Raw genomic sequence first — 23,245 nt, 5'->3', positions numbered from 1 at the left:
AAGTTTTGTGTCAGGAATCAGCTCATCATTTGTATCCTCAGATCTTTCAGGCCTTCCAATGGCCTATGGACCTGAGGTTGACTTAGAGGGCCAAACTGTAGTCCAGAGGGAGGACCCACTGGGATCCATGATTCAGTAAAGCAGGAAAAGTTGCTTAAGGAGAACAAAGGTAGACAGACTGGGGAGGGTGGGAGCCATGCTGGTCGCTGGCCTTAATTAAAAGGGAACTCAACACTAGCATTGTGGAGAAGGGCCACCAACAGCCTTTGTGATGGTAGGCTGCTTTCCTGGGGAGACGGCACACCTGTGCCAGATTGGAAGTCCTCTGGAAAGGCTCTTCTCTCATCACCCTTTGTATAGGTTCTTATTTAGCCACTTTTCTCAGCACCCATACTGGAATTTATTTATGTGAGTCCCCGTTAAGCTCAAATCCCACAGTGAGCACCATGACAGTAGGGCTGGGAGGCAGGTGACATCCAAGTTGCCACCAGTGCTTTCTCCCTTTCCTGGTATTTACACCCTTGTGTAGCCCCCGGCCCCACATTATGACCTACAGAATACAGAGAAGCGAAGCTGTGTTAGTCAGCTCTTATAACAAAAATACCAGGGAAAATTAACTTAGAAGAGAAAATGTTTATTTCAGCTTTACAGCTTTGGAAGTCCCAGTCCAAGATGCAGTGGTCTCATTGCTTTGGGCCTCTGGTGAGGCAGCACCTCATGGTGGGAGCACATGGTGGAGCAAAACTGCTCACTCTGTGGGTCAGGAACCATGAAGAGAGACAGGAAGTGACCAGGGTCCCACAATCCTCTTCCAGGACAATCCCCCACCTCCGTGACCCAAGGACTTCCCAGAAGGACCCAGCTCTTAAAGATCCAGGGCACTTCCCAGTCACACCACCCTGGGGACCAACCTTTAACCCCTTGACCTTTGGGGAACATTCAACATTCAAATGGTAGCAGATGATGCCCCTTCTGTGACTAGGTTATAGCAGACACTATTTTGTCTCTCTCTGGGTCACTATAGATAATTAATACAGGACCTCTTATTCATCTAAGCCCCTATCAGAATAAGTTCTTCATCAGTGTTGACTGTATGAACGAATGGGCCACTAATGGTGGCACTTTAGACAGTATGCAGTTGGTTATTCTGAGTTGAGAGATCTTGTCTATAACTTGAATGTGGTTTTTCTTGGCAGGCATTCAGCTTCTCCCAATAGGGTCTTCCTACTGAGTAATAATGTGACAGTGGAGAATAGAATAAAATAATTCATTTATAGAAAGTTGACTTAATTTGTTGATTCAAGCAACAACATCCATATAAAGGAAGATGGTAAAGAAAATTTTAACCAGGTATTGTAGCGTACGCCTGTAATTCTAGTGACTCAGGAGGCTGAGGCAGGAGAATCACAAATTCAAGACCAGCCTCAGCAACTTAGTGAGATCCTGTCTCAAAATTAAAAAAAAAAAAAAAATTAAAGGACTGAGGATGTACCTCCATGGTAAAGTGCTCCTGGGTTCAGTGCCTAGTTTAAAAAAAAAAAAAAAAAAAGGAAAAGAAAAATTTAAATAGCACAAAAACTAATTACAAGAAATAAACGACATGAATGAATCTTCAAAATAAATTTTTATTACAAAATCTTTTAATACAATTTAATATTCCATTAAGACTAAAGTTAGGACCTTACCGACCCTATGGATTTACAAGGAATCAAGTTGGGAATGTCAGTATGTTCTCTAGGTTGACTTGAATGTCCCCCTGCTAATGAAGTTAGGGTCATGCGGTCTTTGCCGCTAATATTCTGACTCTGTTCCTTTCCTTAGTAGCAAAACCCAGCAGGAATACAACTCTTAGTGGGCTGCTCTGCAGAATAAATTGAATTATAATAGAAAAGGACTATAAAATACAGAAGCAGCAAGTTACCACAAGAGGGCGATATCCACATTCAAGAAAGAAGAGTTGGTCTGTAGTCTTGGTTTTTGTTTTTTTGTTTCTTTTTTTTTTTTTGCAGGGCTGGGGATCAAACCCAGGGCCTTGTGCTTGCAAGGCAAGCACTCTACCGACTGAGCTATCTCCCCAGCCCTCAGTCTTGGTTTTTGAAGGAACTTTGAGAGGGGTATTGCTTTCCTTCATCTTTACAGCCACAGATAAAAAATAAAAGTGAGAAACTGACTAATGTTTTACAGAGGCTCTCAGTCTCTTTCGGGAGCCTGGAAAGTTTATTAAAGATGGACTATTTCATTATCTGCAATCTTTCAACTACCTTAAGGTCTCATGATTCTGGGTTAATCCATACCCCCACCCCACCCACATTAAGGAGCAGATGAGGGTGGGAGGCAGGGCGGCACTTAGTGTCATTGTTCTGGCAGGCAACTCGGTATCATGAAAACATCAAAGACCTTCCTACCAGACTAACATGAAATCCCATTCTGGTTCTGCCACTTGTTAAGTACATGGCGTTTAAGTGGTCTGTAGCCCTTAAATCTGAGTTTCCTAATCTGTGAATTGTGAGGATTAAATGAGATGTGTGTAAATGGCTGAGGCTAGTGGCTGACACACGTGTTTGATAGGGTCATGGTTATTGTTGCTTGTTTATTTAATTCTGTTGTCTGTAGACATCTACTTATTAGTATTTAGTAAATCTGGAGCAGGAATAATCAAGACAAAGAACATAAGCGGATTTCTGCCCGCCCCTCAACATGGAGATTGGATGCCCCCACACACACTGAGGACAGACCCAGTGCTGAGCCCCCAACCTGCCCCGGCACCGAGGACCGAGGCTGGTAGCTGAGCCTGTCCACCTGCCCCCCTACTGCTGAGGGACACAACGTATCAAAATCTCTGGGACACTCTGAAAGCAATACTAAGAGGAAAGTTCATTGCATTGAGCTCATACATTAAAAAAATAAAAAGTCAACAACTAAATGACCTAACATTACATCTCAAAGCCCTAGAAAAAGAAGAACAGATCAACACCCAAAATAGTAGGAGACAGGAAATAATAAAATCAGAGCTGAAATCAATGAAATTGAAACAAGAGAAACAATTCAAAAAATTGACAAAAGAAAAAGTTTTTTCTTTGAAAAGGTAAACAAAATTGATAAACCCCTAGCCACACTAATAAAGAGAAGGAGAGAGAAAACTCAAATTACAAGAATTCATGATAAAAAAGGAAAGATCATGACAGACAACATTAAAATACATAACATAATTAGAAGTTACTTTGAAAATCTATACTCCAACAAAATAGAAAATATCAAAGACACTGACAAATTTTTAGAGACATATGATCCTCCCAAACTGAATCAGGAAGACGTACACAATCTAAACAGCTCAATTTCAAGCACCGAAATAGAATAAGCCATCAAAAGCCTACCAACCAAGAAAAGCCCAGGATCAGATGGATTCTCAGTCAAATTCTACAAGACCTTTAAAAAAGAACTGATACGAATACTCCTCAAAGTATAACAGGAAATAGAAAAGGAAGGAACCCTTCCAAATTCATTCTATGAGGCTAGTATCACTCTGATACCAAAACCAGACAAAGACACATCAAGGAAAGAAAACTTTGCACCAATATCCCTGATGAACATAGATGCAAAAATCCTTAACAAAATAGTGGCAAATTGCATACAAAAATATATTAAAAATATAGTGCACCATGATCAAGCGGGGTTTATCCCAGGGATGCAAGGTTGATCCAATATCTGGAAATCAATAAAGTAATTCATCACATCAATAGGCTTAAAGTTAAGAATCACATGATTATTTCAATAGATGCTGACATAAAAACACCTCTTCATGCTTAAAACACTAGAAAAAAATAGGAATAGTAGGAACATACCTCAACATTGTAAAGGCTATCTATGCTAAGCCCATGGCCAACATCATTCTTAATGGAGAAAAACTGAAAGCATTCCCTCTAAAAACTGGAACAAGACAGGGATGCCCTCTTTCACCACTTCTATTCAACATCATCCTTTTTTTTTTTTTTTTTGCGGTGCTGGGGATTTGAACCCAGGGCCTTGTGCTTGAGAGGCAAACACTCAACCAACTGAGCTATACCCCCAGCCCTCAACATCATCCTTGAAACACTTGCCAGAGCAATTAGAGAGACCAAAGAAATTAAAGGGATTCAAATAGGAAAAGAAGAACTAAAGCTGTCACTATTTGCTGATGACATGATCCTATATTTAGAAGATCCAAAAAACTGCTCTAGAAAACTTCTAGAACTAATAAATGAATTCAGCAAAGTAGCAGGATATAAATCAATATGTGTAAATCAATCAATGTGCATTTCTATTCATAAGTGATGAATCCTCTGAAAGAGAAATTAAGAAAACCACTCCATTCACAGTAGCCTCAAAAAATAAAAAATAAAATACTTGGGAATTAATCTAACAAAAGAGGTGAAAGACCTCTACAATGAAAACTACAGAACATTAAAGAAATTGAAGAAAACCTGCAAAGATGGAAAGATCTTCCATGTTCTTGGATAGGCAGGATTAACATTGTCAAAATGCCCATTCTACCAAAGGTGCTATACAGATTCAATGCAATTCCAACTAAAATCCCAATGACATCCCTCATAGAAATAGAGAAAGCAATCATGAACTTCATCTGGAAGAACAAGAGACCTCAAATAGCCAAAACAATCCTGAGTAGAAAAAGTGAAACAGGAGGTATCACAATACCAAACATTAAACTATACTACCGAGCAATAGTAACAAAAACAACATGGTATTGGCACCAAAATAGACAGGCAGATCAATGGTACAGAAAAGAAGACACAGAGACAAAACCACATAAATACCGTCACCTCATACTAGACAGGGAGCCAAAAACATACAATGGAAAAAAGATAGCTTATTCAACAAATGGTGCTGGCAAAAATGGAAATCCGTATGCAGTAAAATGAAGTTAAGCCTCTATTTCTCACCCTGCACAAAACTCAACTCAAAATGGATCAAGGACATAGGAATTAGACCAGAGACCCTGCACCTAATAGAAAACAAAGTACGCCTGAATCTTCATCATGTGGGCTTAGGATTAGACTTCCTCAACAAGACTCCCAAAGCACAAGAAATCAAAGCAAGAATCAATAAATGGGATGGACTAAAACTAAAAAGTTTTTTCTCAGCAAAGGATACAATCAACAATATGAAAAGAGAGCCTACAGAGTGGGAGAAAATCTTTTCCACTCGCACTTCAGATAGAGCACTTATCTCCAAATTTTATAAAGAACTTACAAAACTCTACACCAAAATTACAAAGAACCCACAGAACTGGACACTTTATAGAAGAAGACGTACAGGCAATTAATAAATATATGAAAAAGTTTTCAACATCTCTAGTAATTAGAGAAATGCAAATTAAAACAACTCTAAGATTTTGTCTTACTCCAATTAGAATGGCTATTATCAAGAACATAAACAATAATAGATGTTGGCATGATGTGTGGAAAAAGGCACACTTTTATATTGCTGGTGGAATTGCAAATTGGTGCAGCCATTCTGGAAAGCAGTGTGGAGAATCCTCAGAAAACTTGGAATGGACCCACCTTTTGACCCAGTTATCCCACTCCTCGGTTTATACCCAAAAGACTTAAAATCAGCATACTACAGGAACACAGCCACATCAATGTTTATAGCAGCTCAGTTCACAATAGCTAGATCTTGGAACCAACCTAGATGCCCTTCAACAGATGAATGGATAAAGAAACTGTGGTATATATACACAATGGAATATTATTCAGCCATAAAGAAGAATAATATTATGGCATTTGCAAATAAATGGAGGAATTGGAGAATATCATGTTAAGTGAAATAAGACAATCCCAAAAAACCAAAGGCTGAATATTTTCCCTGATAAGTGGAGAATGATATATAATGAGGGTGGGGGTGGGGAGGGAGAGAAGAATGGGGGAACTTTAGATTATGTAGAAGGAAATGAGAGGGAGGGGGATATAAAAAATGGTGGAATGAGACAGACATCATTACCCTATGCACATGTATGATTACAGGAATGGTATGAATCTACATTGTGTACAACCATAGAAACAAAATGATGTACCCCATTTGTGTACAATGAATCAAAATGCAGTATGTAAAAAATTAAAAGATAAAAAAAACCTAGACAACCTGAGGTATGTTTGTTCTTTTTTGATTATTTTTTTGAAAATTTAAACTGGAAAAAGAGGTAAGTACCATAACGCATACGAACATCAAATAAACACAGATGGTAAAAGCACTGAAAGTCCATTTGATAGACAAAGCAAAAGCAATTTTTTACATGGAAAAGATCAAGGGTAAAATAAAATTCTCAATGCAAACATAGGTAGCATTAATTACAATCAACACTTTTGTTTATAATTTGGGGGCACATGCCACTTCACATGATTATGTTGATTCAATATATCTTAATTGTTGTTAGTTACAATATTCTGAAGAAAGGTAGAAAATACTTTTAAATAGCTAAGTCATGAGATGAGCAATATTTAGAAATTGTGAAATATTTGGAAATATTTAGAAAACGTGCTGCTTGAATTTAAATCACAAATAGTTGACTTGGTTTTGGAGGAAGATGGTGGTTTACATCATTGGAAGAACCCCATCCTAAGTTAAGCCCCCAACATCCAGGAAATGATGAAAGAATTCTCTAAACTCCATTATTTTCATTTCCCTTGGGCACCAATTAGAGTCTCTGGTATCCAGATGATTGACGCCTTAGGCGGATTGTATAGACACACATACCCACAAGGCAGAGGCCAACCACGATGGCCCCAATCACAGGAAGCACAATTGTGTAGTCAGATGAACACTCATCCACTAAGAGAGAAAACAAATACAATATAGTAGGTAAGGTTTGGTGACGACAGACCAGAAAGGAGAGTGGAAAGAACGTGGGTGTTGGAGTTGAACACATCCGATCTTTGTGCGCATGCACGCAGTTTGCACCTTCAGCATGCCAAGCAAATGCTCTACCATTGAGCTATATCCCTAGCCTCTGGTCATGGCTTAAATTACATCGTTAATTAGTTGTTATCTCAGGTAATTTACTTTTGTAATTCTCTCATTTATAAAGTAATATATTAATATATAAAATTATTGGATGATTAAGTAAAATAACCTTTTCTTCTCAGCCATTAATAGTCAATTGTTGTTAGCTCTGTTTCCTGATCTGGGCAAGAAGTAATTCCAGGTGTGCTTCCTGAAAAGTGGATTGTTCCTACGTAAAAGAAAATTTGTGTCGCAGGATTCTAGATGAGCTCTTGAAAACATGGGACATTTATCCACTTTTAAAAACCTTTTATTCACTCCTGAGCTTTCCTTGTATCACTTTCAACTTTTTTTTTTAAAAGACTAATTAAAAGCAAAAAAAAAAAAAAAAAAAAAAAAAAGATTTGAAAGCAAAAGTTTATAAACTTGTCAACACTTTTTTTCTTCATTCCATCAGAGAGTATCTATTCAATCCATTTAAAATACAATTAATTAGGTCAGAGATTAATCAATATTGGCTGAAGAAGAATGGAAGGGCCTGGGATTAAGGAGAACTTGATAGAATACTCAATGTAATAAAGAGTTTGGGAGAAAAGAGCAAATGAATGGAGAACTATATATCTTACTCATAGATAAAATACATACATGTAGATATATCTTATCTATCTTACATACACATCTTATCTAAAATAAGATGCATGTGTGTGTGTGTGTGTGTGTGTGTGTGTGTGAGATGTGTCCTGAACCAATGATTATCATTCATCTACTCATGTGTACCTGAAGTTCAAGAAAAAAAGATACAGAGAGGTCAGGGGAGAAAGGCAATTAGAGATTTCAGAAAAAAGATAATTAACAGAAGAAAGAAACTGTACTTGTAGTACACTATTTGATTTATCAGTGGACAATATTTATGTAATTATAATTATATATCCCTTATTAATTAACTAAAAATAGTGGTATAACTGTAAATCCTTTACCTGCTATAGCAGGAAACTGAACAATTAAGAAATATCGTGAGGGCTGGGGTTGTCGCTCAGTGGTAGATCGTTTGCCCAGCACTTGTGAGGCACTGGGTTTGATCCCCAGCACCACATAAAATTAAAAGGTATTTTGTCCCTCTACAATTAAAACAATATGAAAAAAAGAAATGTCATGATATAATTTCTAAAATTTTTTTAGAATTATGGACATAAATACCAAAGGAAACTGTTAAAAGTAGTAAAAGTATTTTGTCTGTCAAGATGGAGCAGAAAAATACTGCTTTTCATAAGCCTCTGGAGTAAATGAGACTTGAGTTACTTGTAGATAAATGAAAAAGAATTTTGATAAGAAATTAAAACAAGCTGAAAAATTAAAAAATTAAAAACAATATGTAAAGCACATACTTGTTGATCTAATAATTGCACTTTCAGGACTTCATATGTTCAAGGACTGGGAATGTAGCTCCGTGGTAAGTGAGTTCATCAAACCCAATCAGCCCTGGGTTTGCATCCCAGCACTGGCCAAACAAAAGATACTCATACAACTACACAAAGATGTATTATGACAATTTCCACTTTATGAGAATCTATCAAAAATTTAAACTGATATTGGTACAATGGAATATAATGTGGTCACTAAAAAGAATGTGGTAGTGTGTGTCTGGCATGCACAAGGTCCTGCACCTCCGCCCTCAAAATATAATGTGGAAGCTCTTCATGTGGAAACCAGAAGCTCCCTAAGACCCCAAAAGTATCCCATGAATCCAAGCAATTGTACAGTGTACCCAATGTGAAAAGATACACAAAGACTTGAAAAAAGGACTGCAAGGGAAGAGGAGGGCAAATTTTACTTCCTATTATTTTTTTAAACTGTTAAATTACTTAGTTTAACACTGTTTAAATATATTTAAAGTGCAGAGAAGCATACAAAGAAAAGTAGTTATCTAATTGCTACATTTGGTTTGAATTAATCACTATAAATCTTTGTAGACGTTTGCTTCCTCTGTGAAAGTGTGTGTGCTCATGAACATGCTTAAATAAAAATCATTCTATTTTAAATAAATAATCTATACTCACTATAAGTGATTAAAGCAATTAAGAAAATACAAATAAAAAATTAAAACCTATTACCTCAAAACTACCCACCCAGAAATTGTTGTAACTTGAACAAGCATTGTTTCAGGCATCTTTCTTTAAAACTATACGAATTTATGGGTAGGAAAATGAATAAAAGTACTTTTATTAAAATAGGATCATGTAAGTGCAATTTTACTAAAGCCGTTGATTTTGATTTCACTCAAATTTAATAGAAGAAAATCACTAAGATGATTAGTGGGAGGAATTACTGAATGACAATGGTTCTTTGTCACAGTCCTGTTTTATAAAGGGCACCTTTAAAATTCAAAAAAGAGTTTATTAAATACACATTAAATGATTATGAATGCATTGAGTTATGAAATAAATCAGTCATGGGTTTTCTGAACCCTGTTTCCAATTTAAACATTATCTGTTGAAACCATCTTTAAACATTAGTATTAGATTTTCTTCCATCTCCTTTGTCCAACTCGAATTTTGAATAATTATATTATTGTTTTTTATCACTGTTCAGGCTAATAACATTTCAGTTCTATTTGGTAACTATGATTTCTATAGTCTTCAAAAAATGTGTTGTGAAGATAGAATACATTCAGATTACTTAAAAAGTTAAAATAATATAAGATGCTGCACATTGAGAAGTTCCTCTTCCACCTCTGTCCCATCCCCATTAGACAACTACTTTTCTTAGTTTCTTATATGTATTTCCAATATTTTATTTCTTATGTGTATTTCCAGTGTTTCTTTGTGCTCACAGAAACAAAAATGAAAAAAAAAATCTTTTATTTTCCTTTTTTCCCTCACTATTATGAACTATAATTTTTGATTTAACAATATATTTTGGATATTTTTCCTTATCCATATATAGCAGCCTCATTTTTAAATAGCTATTTGGTATTTTGTTGGGGGATGTTGTAGTTTTTTAATCTGTTCCTAGTTAATGGATTTTTTTTTGCCAACATTTTCTATTGCAAATAATGCTATAATTAGTAACAAGTACAAAAATAATATCATATATGACAAGGTATGTTTATATTCCCAGACTCATAATTGTTTAGTACTTTTTATATTTTTATAGATAAAATGTTCAACAGCATTAGTGTGTGTGTGTGTGAGTGTGTGTGTGTGTGTGTGTATTAGACTTTCCTATTTCTGAAGGCTATTTACTTGTTTCCTTGTTTGTCTTATGGCTCACCTCCTATCTGGCTAAATTTTACTACCAAGCATTACCTTTAGAATGGCTTATTGGTGCTGCCTGCATCCTTTGATTTATTTCATGATTGAAGACATCTGCTGATTGTCTTTATACTTAAATATTACTTTCGGATTACACTTTCTTTCCCTGAAAACTTAATAGACACTGATTCATTGTTTACCGGCTTTAAATTGTACTGTGAAGAAATCTGAGGCCAATTTTAACTCCCCACCTTATAAGTGATTCTCTCCCCCCCCCCATAAGGCCTATAAGTTCTACGCTTACTTCAGATATATCCCAGACTTTCTATATCAGTTCTTTTCTGTGATACACAGAAATTCTGTGCTCTTTCAATCCCAGCTTCAATTACTTATCTCAAGAAAATTCTACTGAATCCTCAAGTATATCTTCTTTCTATTTTTGAGCTATCTCAGAGGTACCGATTATCATTATGCTGGATGGTCTGAATTGCGTCTGTATCTAGTAACTTCCATATGGTGCTTTAATAATGAGGTTTTATCTACATTAACTGTGATTATCTCAGTTATTCTCTCCATGAAAATGATATTTCAGTCTTATCTATCCTGTTCTTGCTGTTTCTGTATATTATATAGAGATGCTGCTTTGATATTCAATTTGTTTTCTTAAAAGTGAAATGTCCCTTTATCTTACTTTTTCATTTAACATTATCATCTTTGAACTCTGCTTACATAGAATTACCTTCTCAAGTGATTCTTAGCAAAAAGCAATTGTCAGGGATTTCTCTCTGTTCCTGGAGTTTTCTTTGTATTTTGTCAACTGTGCCCACTTCTATTCTCTATCACAGTCTGTCTCCTCCTCCTATACATATATTGAAGTCCTAACCCTTAGAACCACAGAGCACGACTATATTAGGATACAGTGTCTCTAAAAATTAAGTTAAAATGAGGTCATTGGGGTAAAATCCAATCCAATATGAATGGTGTCCTTAGAAGGAGGTGACATTAGGACACATAGTATGGAAGAAAGGACATTTAGGTCTTCTTTGTGAAGACTGGGACCATCTACAGCCAAGGGGAGAGGCCTCAGAAGAACCACCACTGTTGACACCTTGCTCTTGGCTTTCTAGCCCCCGGCACTGTTGTTTCGGGCATCCAGTCTCTGGTACTTTGTTATTAGCATTCCTAGCAAATTAACACACCCTCCTTCCTTTCGATAGTATCATTTTCTAACATTCTTCTGATTGTTTTGTTACAGTAATTTTGCATAGTGGCCATGCAGTTCTTGCTTGTACTTGCTTGGTGATTCAGAAATTAAATTTCCTATGATAGGAAAAGTATGCAAATTATGCATTTAGGCAAATTATTATTTTTTTTCTCATTACCTATGAGATCAGTCAGTGGTTCCTTTTGAGCTACATATTTGGTTTCTACCTTCCTTTTTTGTAGCCTGGGAACTAGCTACAGTTGGAAGATATCCTCTGGTTTGGGGCTAGCATCCCAGTTCACTCCCATCAGTCCCTGTGGTCACTCTTCCTGGTTTTTCCAAGAGCTATTGTCACTCTACTAGGTCAGGAAAGGGAGAAAATGAAGCAACCACTCTTGTTTCCTCCAAGAATGGAATGGAAGCAAGCATTCACAGAATTTTTCTTCTGTCATTGTAGACTTCTTAGGATGGAGAGGAAGGCAGAGTCAGGAGCTCTGCTCTGCTGCCCCTCCTCTCTCCACCACAGAAAGTGGGCAGAACTGTATGTACATAACATATCCAAGCATTTCTATTGGTCATTCATATGAAGCCTCTGCTCTTTGCAGTTACTGCCATGTCAATTCAAATTAATGTTAAGGATAATGTGTGTTGGTAGCAGGGGATAGATAACAAGAGTTCAGGCAGTCACCATTGTCTAAAGAACTCACTGAAGATGTTATAAAGGAAAATTAAAATTGTATGAACTCCCTATCCTGCTACTTTTGAGATTAAATTCTGCTTTTGGTTTCCATCTGCTGTGGGAGAAACTGCCACATCCTAGAAGATTAAATTTACTTTAGTTATTCTGCAGGGTGGTTAGTGGCACAGGGAATAAACACCTCGTCCTCTGCTCTCTAGAATCTATCAAGTGCTTTTAACCCCGCCCACGAGGGAGCCTGCAGCAGAAGCCTATTCAAGGGAGGAGAGAAGAAGTTGCGTTTCTCCAAAGCCAAGCCCTTGCTCTTAACGGAGTCACTGTGGGGAACACCAGGCCCTCACATCCCAGATTTCTGTCAATATCTCCTGTTTTAAGGGGGAAACAGGCATTTCCTGACACTCCGAATTTCAGTCTTCAGAGGCTCAACAGGCTCTCTTGAAGCTGAGTGCCCTCTCTACTACCTCACTTCTAAGAAAGAGGAGAGAGCTAAAATACCTTTAAAGAGAGCCAGTGCATTTCCTAGATAAGCAGCAATTACAGAGCTGTGGCTGAATTTCATAAACTTCCTGTTAGAAATACAGAGCAGCACACTTGGAAGATGGAGAAAATAAGAAAGAAACTTCCTGTTAGTAAAATCAGTTAAGAACATCTGGAAGTCCATTATGTTCTTTTTTTTTTTTTTTTCCTGAACTGAAAACCAACTCTCACATTTAAATGCTCAGTGTAATAAAAAACCATGAATAACATCCTAAGTCTTATTTTAATAGGATGTTTTCCCCCAATTATCAATCACTCCCAATCAGGAATTTACTGGCTTATAATTTTTTTTTTTTTTTTTTTTTGGTGAATGTTTGCAAAGAAGCAAAGGGAGTCATGATCTAGATAGGTCAACCTCTTCTTCCTTTCCTAGCTCTCTTCCAGAAATAGCCCAGATCAATAAATATACAGGAGCAGAATAGCATTGAAGAAAGACAAATCAGAAAAAAAAAAAAAAGTGTTAAGAAAGCAGACAACAAATGAAGTTAAAGAAACTGAAGAACTAACATTTATTATAGCTCTTTTGTTTGCCAAGACTTTTGGTATATGCTTTACATTAAAAAAGTGAAATGTTGGGCAGTTTCTATTTTTTAAAATAATAATGCATTGTACAGAATGTCTTTTTAAAATGATAGTATATTAAGACCATTTATAATTTGAGGAAGTCAGAATTAGGATAAAATCCAGGAGTTTAAAGTCTCTTTATAATCTATTTTGAAATGAATTGAATTTCCTAAAGTAATATTGAAGAAAAAAACTGGATATTGAGAATATTCTTAAAAATATATAAGAAGCTGAGCGTGGCGGCACACACCTGTAATCTCAGCGACTCAGGAGGCTGAGACAGGTGGATCCCAAGTTCAAAGCCAGCCTCAGCAATGGTGAGGTGCTAAGCAACTCAGAGAGACCCTATCTCTAAATAAAATACAAAAATAGGGCTGGGGATGTGGCTCAGTGGTCCAGTGCCCCTGAGTTCAATCCCTGGTACTCCCCACTCATATATATATATATATGAAAAATCAGTGCAGTCTGAAAGTGTCTTCCCTACCATCTTCCCTCTGGGTTTGTTCTTTCTGCTTCTCCCAAGCACACTGCTTGCGCCTCTGTCTTTTGCCCCCTGATTCCTAAAGCCAGCCCCATCTTATTCACATTCGGAAGGTGGTCCTTAGGCCCAGCTGGCATGGCTGAAGGAAGTGGGGTGGGAGTTGCCCTCTGGACAGCCCTTTGATGGCCCTTGGTGGAAAACTGGGCTTCCTAAGCAGCTTGGGAAGGTGGGACAGGCAAAGAGAAAGGTCAGTCTTTCACTTCTGACTGAATATTAAGCCTGAAGTCCCAAGGCTGTCACCCTGCACATTTTGAAGAAGGTGGGGCTTTACATGCGTTCATATCCTCTATTGGGCCTCTTTCTGGCCACCAGGCATGCTGTTAGCCAGATGACAAGCAGTCCTGCGATACTCAGGCCCACGGCCACAGGGATTTCTCTCCTGTTTCTGTCACTGTAGCATTCGTCCGCTGTAATTGAAGTCAGAGTAACAGGTGTTACAGGCTGGCCACAAAAGCTGGGAAGTGATACTGCCCGTGTCTGCCTCAGTGTCGGAGAGAAGGAAACAGGGAGTGAGGAGCTCTGGGCCTCCCACCTGTTGCCTCAGACAACAGATGGGTGAAAACCGGAAGGAAAAGGATCAATACAGCAGATCTGAAATGCGTAGGGCTGGTAATTACTTAAGGAGTTTATTCAGTTGTAGATCCACAGGCCAGATGCCCAGGAATATGTAATTTAGTGGGGTTGAGGTGGGACCTGGGGATTCTAATGCAACTGGGACGCAGATCCAGCTTTGGGAAACACGGTTTGGTCTAGAGGGTGATGACTGTGGTCATGTCCTAACTCTCAATCCAGACGAGTCCTAGAGCTGGGTTCTCCAACCAGAAATGGGTTCCTGCACCAAAGTTCTATTCAAACTCTTTGCTTCTTAAAGGGGCAACATGGTGTTCCTTGGATGACAGAAAATTTAAGAAATAAAAAAAAAGTGTATATACAAAAATAGTAAATGAAAAGACAGCAAAAGAAAACTTCTTGCAGATTCTAGGGTCATAGGCAGAAGAAATGTGAGTGCAGAGGTCAGAGCTGTGGTTTGGGGTGACCATTTTCTTTGACAAGGCTGAACTTTTATACTTGCTGGATTCATCTCCAAGTTATTTGAGTCCATTTAAATGTCAACCATTGGCCAAGACTTCCCTAACCCCACTCTCCCTCTGCCATCAATGCTGTGTCAATCACATCTTCCTCTGTACCTCAATAGCCTTTGCACATGTCTTTTTAGCACCCTATTGCACACTGGCTGCTCCTTTTGATCACCGTCTCTCATTCTCTGATAGAAAATACTATTTACACTATGCACAGTGGCCCATGCCTGTCATCCCAGTGACTTGGAAGGCTGAGACAGGAGGATCGCAAGTTCAAAGCCCCTCAGCAACTTGGCAAGGCACTAAGCAACTTAGTGAGATCCTGTCTTAAAATAAAAAATAAAGGGTTGGGCATGTGGCTCAGTGTGAAGTGCACCTGGGTTCAATCCCTGGTACCATAAAAACAAAACAAACAAACAAAAAAACCCCACAAAAACTATATTAGGAATGACATCAATCTTCCCATTTGTCTATATGTAGGCAGAGTTGATTAGCAAAGACTAGGAACTTGGAGTTGAGCTCCAGCAGTGGTGGTAAACGAGGGGTAAATGAGAATATTCTGGCAGTAAAATCAGTAGGGCTTGGGAGCATTTGGTGAGAGGGTGGGAGGGAGGAGTGAAGGATAACTGGTGTCTCTTGCTTGAGGACTCACCAATGAACAGTGAGTTTTAGGAAAACAAAGTCAAGAAAAGAGTTTTTCTCCATCTGCTTGTGAGCACTGCTAACAGGAGCCAGGCGTATTTTCCTGAAAGGCTTGATTCCCCAGCCCTGCTCACTTCCTGCCATGCAAGGTTCTGATGGGGAAGATGAGCAAGTGTGGGCCTTATTTTAATTTCACATGATTAGTCACAGAGGGTTTCAAACCTTCATCATGTGCTTTAGAAGAAATACTTTCCCAACATTTGAAGTTTTGAGACCAGCTGACAAAGTGGGGCGAATTTTACTATTTAACCTGAGTTCTGTGGCAGAGGGCCAAACCAAGAGCAGGGACTGTAACACCTGCAGAAATCAGGGCCCTGAGGGAGCAAGGCCTGATGCCTTTGTCTGCTAAATGCTTCCCCCTACGTCGGTAGGTATTTTCTGCTAGACACATCTTTAATTTTATAGTGGAACCCAATGTGAAATCAGATTCTTATTACAGAAATTTAATATATGGTTAAACTTTTGGCTTAACCTATTTCAGATAATTGAGAAGAACTCATATAAGACTTTTGAGGTCTCACATGAGGGATGTTTTAGAAATTGAAGTCCATGACCTTCCGGTCATATGTAGGAAACCTTGTGATCCTGCTTTCTGGGTGGGGAGAAAAACTTTTCTGGAAAGTCACCCTGCTCTGGTCCTGGCCCTTGTCCAAGGACCGATTTCCCTCCTGGACAGCATCATGCAAGCTCTGCCTGTGGTCATTCAAACCCAAAGCAGAAGTTAGATAGAAACTAAAACTAACTATGAGGAAATACTGCCGGGTAGAACAACCTGCAACCAAGAAGAGGGCATCCAACAGAGTTTCTTTCTCAAATTACTGCATCTTGCTCTTTTTCTTCTGCATGTGGGAAAGAATCTATTCTGAAAGCTTCAATCACTAATATTCAGGACCTTTAAAGTATTTTCCAAACATGCCTGAGCTCCCCAGTGCTCAGCAGTATGTATAAGGGAGGTCACAGATGTGCTTCCTGACGGACTGTGTGTGTGTTTAAATGAGTGAGAATATCAATTGAATGCATCCTGCTGGGAGAGAGCTGTGGATGTGCATGGGGTAAGGCATCTGGTTTTGAGGAGAGAACAGTCAGAGGAACTCGGCCCTCAGAGCTTTGTGGATTATTCTATTCTAGCAAGCTCATGGGATTCCTGCCCCTTAGTGTCAGACAACACATGACTTGGAACTGAATCCTACGTTTGTAGCTTGATGAACCTTTAACTTACCATTTCCAAAGTGGTCTCCTTCGAAGTCGAAGGCTTGAAGTTGGACATTCATTGTTTTCAGCTGAAGCTGGGGAGACAGCTGGAGACTCTGTTCACTCACACACTTGAAGGAATGCCCAACCACTGTCTCGAACATCACCACGGCACTTTTCACGCCTTTGTAAACTTTCTCTGAAGAGAAAAATTGAAATACAGATATACAAGAATCCTGCCCTTTCTCTACTGAGTCCCAGCTCTTGCTGAGCTGCCCACATGCCACATTAAAGGCCTTCCTTCAGATGTGACTCTCTGAGGGTCCTGCCAACTTCTCCTCATTAAAAAATACCCTTTTTCTGGGACTCTGGAGTACAGGGGAGATGTCTTGCAGAAATGTGTGAACCCTGAAGTGAGAACTTTGGGAAATTTTTCCTCCAGTTATTTTAAATCGCTGAGGATGGTTGTCAATGCTTGAGAGGTGCCCACAAAAACGTTAATAATAAGAGAAGACTGCTCTCAGGCAGTCACACGAACCCTTAGTGACTCAGAGCAGAGATAGGCAAAGTTAGCAAATGGAGCATTTGCATATCACTGGCTGAGCGTATAATATAGTAGGAGGAAGAATTCAGCAGGAGAGGATGTTACACCCACCCATGGAAACATAGAGAAGGGGAGGGCCCGTCTCTTCCCTTCCGAGTGCTGTCCTCGGCCTGCCTTGCCCACAGGCCCTCTGTGCTTGGCCTGATTGTCCCTCGGACCCGTTTGGCTGTGTGCTCCTTCTCTTGGATACACTGGTGCCCTGCTGGCCCTTGGCACCCCAGCAAGCTCGCTCAGTAGAGTGCTCAAGGATGGGCCCTGTCTTGTGACAGGTGCACCCTCTTCAGGGAGGCAGATGGGGTTAAGCATTGTAATCATATAATGAGCTTTATTTGCTCTAATTCCACAGTTGTCAAGCACCCTTCTGCCCATTGTCAGGCTTCTTGAATGGGAGAAAACTTGTTGGCCAGAGAACCCAACTGTCTAGTCTCCTTGGCCATTATAGTGAGAAATAGCCATGTGATCAGTTATCAAGTTGGCATTAAGTTCTGCATTTTTATATGCAGATGCCCTGGATGTTTCCTGCATATGACCAGGAGTAACCTGTGACTAAGAGAGGATTCAACAGTCTTTCGTTCTCAAACGACTGCATCTTGCTCTTTTCCTTCTGCAGGTGGGAAAGAATCTACTGTGAAATTTGTGCATATTATTGTATTGTGTGATCCCGATTGCGCGCTACCCCGCACCTGGGATAGTCTGTTATCACCATCCCCACTTAAAGCGCAACTGTCGTTACTACTGTGAGTACAACTAATTGCTACTACTAATGCCATCATCACAACCACTGTCACTACAGCTCCTGCTGCCAATGCTCAGCCTTGATCATTGGGACCTGCGATCATATTTCCCTTTCATCAGCATCTAAATTAGTTTCTGGCCTGACTTTCTCCTCCCCTGCCTCTTAAGAGATGACTACCCTATCACTAGCGAAAATTTGGTCCACGCCTAGTGATAACATTAGTTAATTTATGTTAGCACTCACATATTTATTCCCCAGCCTAGATGAGACAGGTCTGAGTAATGTACATGAAAATGAGTTGTCAATAATGGCATTTTACTTATAGTTAACCAATAATCATCAACAAAATCCTCCCAAACAATATCAACAAAATACAGTGAATATTTTAAATAAACATCACCCCACATTTTCGGTAAGTTTCTTTAGAGTAAGTTTTTTTTTTTTTTTTTTTTTTTTTTAAAGCTGAGGATTGAACCCAGGGCCTTGTGCTTGCAAGGCAAGCACTCTACCAACTGAGCTATATCCCCAGCCTAGAGTTAGTTTCTTAATTCATAAAATTACATTTAAGGTAGTCCAAAGATAGAACTTTGAAAAGGAGAAAACAGACATGAAATCCAGTGCTGGGACAGAGGAGGGGCTCAATACAGGTGTGTTACCTAAGAGCAGGCTTTCTGGGGAAACATTTGGGACCTTTGGGAGAAGACTCACTGGATAGATGGAAGGATGACCTCTCCAGCAGAGAGCACTGTAGGAGTCCCCCATGGGTGATTCTTCATACAGCCACCAAAGTGAATTATAAGCATACGTCTGATATAGCATTTCCCTACACCAAATCCTCCCATAGCAGCCTTTCACGCTTCAGAATAAATCCAAAGTCCTCAGTTTGCCTTGCACACAGGCCCTGTGTGCTCCAGCCTGATCATCCCCCAGACTTCACGGGTTGTGAGTTCCCCCTCTTGGGACACTGGTGCCCTCCTGGTCCTTATGCACTGTAGTAAGCTCGTTCCATACAGCCAGTGCAGCTGGAAAGAGCTTGCTCAGGCCCCAGTATCCCCAAATGGTGATGTCTGCTCAAAGCTCACTCTTCAGAGCTGCCTTCCTCCCCTGAGGGTTCCCTAAGGCTGATCAGAAACAGCTTTCCATCTCTCTCCACTGCTCACAGAAGGGACCAGCCTTTAATCATGTCTTGTAATTTAATGTCTTTTGTAGTGTTCTTTCCCCTTCTAGAATGTAAGTTCCATGAGTGCAAGAGCTATCAGTTTGAATAATTAGGGATCCCCAATGCCTAAAACAGATGGGCCTTGTCACCTACCTTGATTTTCAAGATTTCAAGAGTACAGAATAATTTGCTCTACTGAAACATCCTCTTTGAAATTAAAAACTCCATTTTTTTTTTTTTTTAACTTCTGAACTTTTTCATACTGAGAATGGAGGTGGAAGTCTGGGAATGTAACTCAGTGGTTAAAAAAAAAAAAAAAAAAAAAAGAAGTTTTCCATTCCCCTGAGTCCCGGAAAGATGGAGCTTTGAGACAGAAAGATCTCTATCTTCCTCAGAGCTGGTTTTGAATAAAACCTCTTTTTCTCTCTCACTAGCCTGCCTCCTGTGTTTTAGTGGAGCATGGCAAGAGGTAAAGTTTTCCCTTCCCTGTTTCACTATCAAGAGCTAATCTGTGAAAAGTCACTAAACTTGTTACTGTTCCTGATAATGTTCTCTGACACAATCTGGTCCAGCCTCCCCCAGAAGCAGATGGATAAATGGAAGTGCACACAGGTAGCAAATTCCCCCAGAATTCTCTTATAGGCTACTTCCTCACTTTGTTTTCTTAGAAAGCACCATTAAAGATCAGCAGATTCAATGGTATAAAAAATGAGCTAACCAGAAGCATAGTATCATGACTGCTCAAACAGCCATTCTCCAAGTACCAACCTGGATTTGAGACGGTCAAATAGGCTTCCACTTCACTGATATAATATGAATTTTCTTCCTGTAAAACAACAGCATGTTAACCTTTGGGTTGTCTCCATTTTTATGTTTATGATTCTGGGTTACAAACTTGTTTAGTCAGGATTCCATTTATTATATCATTGATCTGGGGGTTTGGGGCAGATGGATTCTGAACCATAATTGTGTTAGAAAATGTCAAAACAATAAATACACCACACCATAAATATAAAAAATAAGTAATGGCTTATTCCTGGCCCTGAACTTTCTATGGCTTGTCACTAGAGCCTGAAACTCAAATTCCACGAGTATAATATGAGTCCTTTCAGTTGTGCCAAGTTTCCCCCATGGAAGTACAACTATATTGGGAAGATGAAAGGGTTGCAGGGACCCATGTGAGCTTTTCTAGTAATCCATGTCTAAGGGCAGGGCTTCTTAACCTGAGACCACTCATCCTCAAGGATAAACTTCACAGGGTGCACAAGCCCTCTGGGAAAATAAAGTAGGCAAAACTGCACGTGTATTTCCTTTGGTGGGATGTCAATTGCTTGAAAGAAATTGATAGGCCCACATTCCCAAAATGGTAAAATGGGACCACCAGGTGAGATTCTGGGAAGAAATGGTTTACCCTAGAGAAGGACCCCAATTTAGAAACACAAAGTGGTGTCCCACATTTCATATAGGGATTGTCCTTTTGGACAAAACAAATGAACTACAAGATAACTATAACCTTCTCAGAGTATAAAACATTCAAAAGAATTGAAGGGGTATGAAAGGGAAAACTGAAAAGGGAATTTCTTTCTTTGGTGCTGGGGATTTAATCCAGGCCCTTGTGTAGGATGCATTCTACTATTGAACTAAAAGGCCAGCCTGTTTCTATTTTTTTAAAGTTGGTGATTTATGGTACTCTCATAGGAAAGAGGTACAAAAAATGACAGAGAAATCAAAATTAGCATCTGAAATCAAATTACTTTTAGAAATTTCAAGTCTAGTTGTTAAAGAAATTTAACAATAATAATCTTTTTTTTTCTTTGTACCGGGGATGGAACCCAGGGGCATTTAACCACTGAACCACATTCCCAGCCCTTTTAAAAAATATTTTATTTAAAGACTGTCTTGCTGAGTTGCCTAGGGCCTTGATAAATTGCTGAGTCTGACTTTGAACTTAGATCCTCCTGCCTCAGCCTCCTGAACTGCTGGAATTACAGATGTGCAACCATAATAATATTAACTGCATTATAATCCATTTGTCTATTATTCGTGGATGAAATGATTCATCGCACATTGTTTTATCAATGTCACAGATACTGATACACGGGTCTCTAGATTCTATAATTTATTGATTCACTGAATCAGGACTATCCCCCAAAGGCTCATGTGATAAAGGCTTGGTTCTGGCTGCTGATGCTATTGGGAGGTGGTGGAATCTTTAGGAGGTGGGGCCTAGTTGGAGAAGTCGGCCATGGGCCGGGATGGGGAGAACCTTTGAAGGGTATGTTCTCTCTCTCTCCCTCCCCCACTTCCCATCCCCTATGAGGTGAGCATTTTTGCTCCAGTACCCTCCCTGCCCTCATGTTCTGCTAACAGACCCAGAATCAATCAAGTCAAGTCATCATGGACTGACACTTCTGAAACCAGGAGTCCAAGTAAATATTTCCTCCTCTCAGTTAATTTCCTCAGGCATTTTTCACAGTGATGGAAAGCTGACTAACACATTCACCTATCACACATGCGCTTCTTACCTAATGCCAGGCACTTCCATGTATTACTTTAGTTAATCCTCACAGCTAGGAGAGGAAGAGGAGGTTCAGTGACTTGCCCAAGGTCACAGCCCTAAGAGGTAGCAGAGGAAGGCATAACCTCCAGCTGCCTATGTCCAAGTGTAGCTTTAATTTCTCCTTTACATTTACTCTATGCCAGGCATTGTTCTAGGCCATTGTTGCAACACCAGGCTGCCTCTCTTGAGGTGTTCAGTCTCATGGGGATTAAAGGCAAGTGGAACAATGTGCTTAGACAGTTATGACCCAGACCTTTTTGGGTTGCTTTTTATACCATTTATTCAGGTTATTCTTTATTTGAGATTATTTTTAGCATAAAAGAGCATTATGAGCTGGGGCTGTAGCTCAGTGGTAGAGCACTTGCCTAGCATGTGTGAGGCACTGGGTTCAATTCTCAGCACCACATATAAATAAATGAATAAAAATAAAGTTTTTTTTTTTTTTTTCTTCTTTTTTTTTAAAGAGAGAATTACTTTAGGCTCCATAGTTTGGGTTATAAGACCCCTGGTCCATCCTAAAGGTAAAGAGGGCCCACTGAGCTTGCCAAGCTCCAGCCCAAGAAGAAGAGGGGTAAGTGAGGCGGCCTTTCTACCACGGCTCATACAAAGCAGACTGCCCGCGAATCGGCCAATGGTCAAGCACCCAGGAAGTGACTGACTACAAAAGCTGCTCGCAAGAGTGCGCTCTCTACTGGAGGGGTGAAGAAACCTCAAGATTACAGGCCTGGAACTGTGGCACTCTGTGAAATTAGTCATTATGGTAAGTCCACTGAACTTCTGATTCGCTGATTCCCCTTTAAGCGTCTGGTGAGTGAAAGTGCTCATGACTTCAAAACAGATCTGGGCTTCCAGAGCACAGCTATTGATGCTGTGCAGGATGCAAGTGAGGCCTATCTGGTTGGCCTTTTTGAAGACAACAACCTGTGTGTTACCCATGCCACCTGTGTAACAATTATGCCAAAAGGCATCCAGCTAGCACCCTGCATACATGGAGAATGTGCTTAAGAGTTCACTATGATGGGAAACATTTCATTCTCAAAAAAATTTTTTTTTTCTCTTCCTGTTATTGGTAGTTCTGAACATTAGTTTTTTCCCCCCATGGGATCAAAAGGTACCTAAGTATATGATTGCAAGTGGAAAAATAGGGGACATAAAATCAGTTATTGGCCATTTTCCCATTTTCATTTGTGTGTGAATTTTTAATATAAATACTGGGATGTAAAGCATAAATGCAAGTCAAAATGTTTCAGTGAACAAGTATCAGCAGTTCAACTTTATAACAATTATAAGTAAAACTTAAAAATTTCCTGGACAATGCCAGCATTTGGATTTTTTTAAAAACAAGTAAATTTCTTATTGATGGCAACTAAATGGTGTGTGTAGCATTTTTATCATACAGTTCACTATACTTTTCTGAGTTGTCC

General features: G+C 39.3%; 1 protein-coding gene across 2 annotated transcripts in view; it reads right to left on the bottom strand.

Moving 5' to 3' along the window:
- Window positions 1–6,149: 6,149 nt before the first annotated feature.
- Window positions 6,150–23,245, bottom strand: part of LOC306638000 (lysosome-associated membrane glycoprotein 3-like) — a 35,015-nt gene continuing 17,919 nt past the window's right edge. The window contains exons 4-6 of one of the 2 annotated variants that reach the window (XM_079101027.1): window positions 20,030–20,087; window positions 16,791–16,961; window positions 6,150–6,825 (exon numbers count right to left, since the gene is read on the bottom strand). In XM_079101027.1, the coding sequence (XP_078957153.1) occupies window positions 6,692–6,825; window positions 16,791–16,961; window positions 20,030–20,087 (363 nt within the window). In that variant the 3' untranslated portion in view covers window positions 6,150–6,691. Of the gene's footprint in view, window positions 6,826–10,519; window positions 14,198–16,790; window positions 16,962–20,029; window positions 20,088–23,245 lie in introns of those variants that run through there. The other variant, XM_079101026.1, reaches the window with a different exon arrangement.

The sequence above is a fragment of the Sciurus vulgaris genome (assembly GCF_902686455.1).
Source record: "Sciurus vulgaris genome assembly, chromosome: 10".
Classification (NCBI taxonomy): Eukaryota; Metazoa; Chordata; class Mammalia; order Rodentia; family Sciuridae; genus Sciurus; species Sciurus vulgaris.
This window is presented reverse-complemented; position numbering and strand designations above follow the sequence as displayed.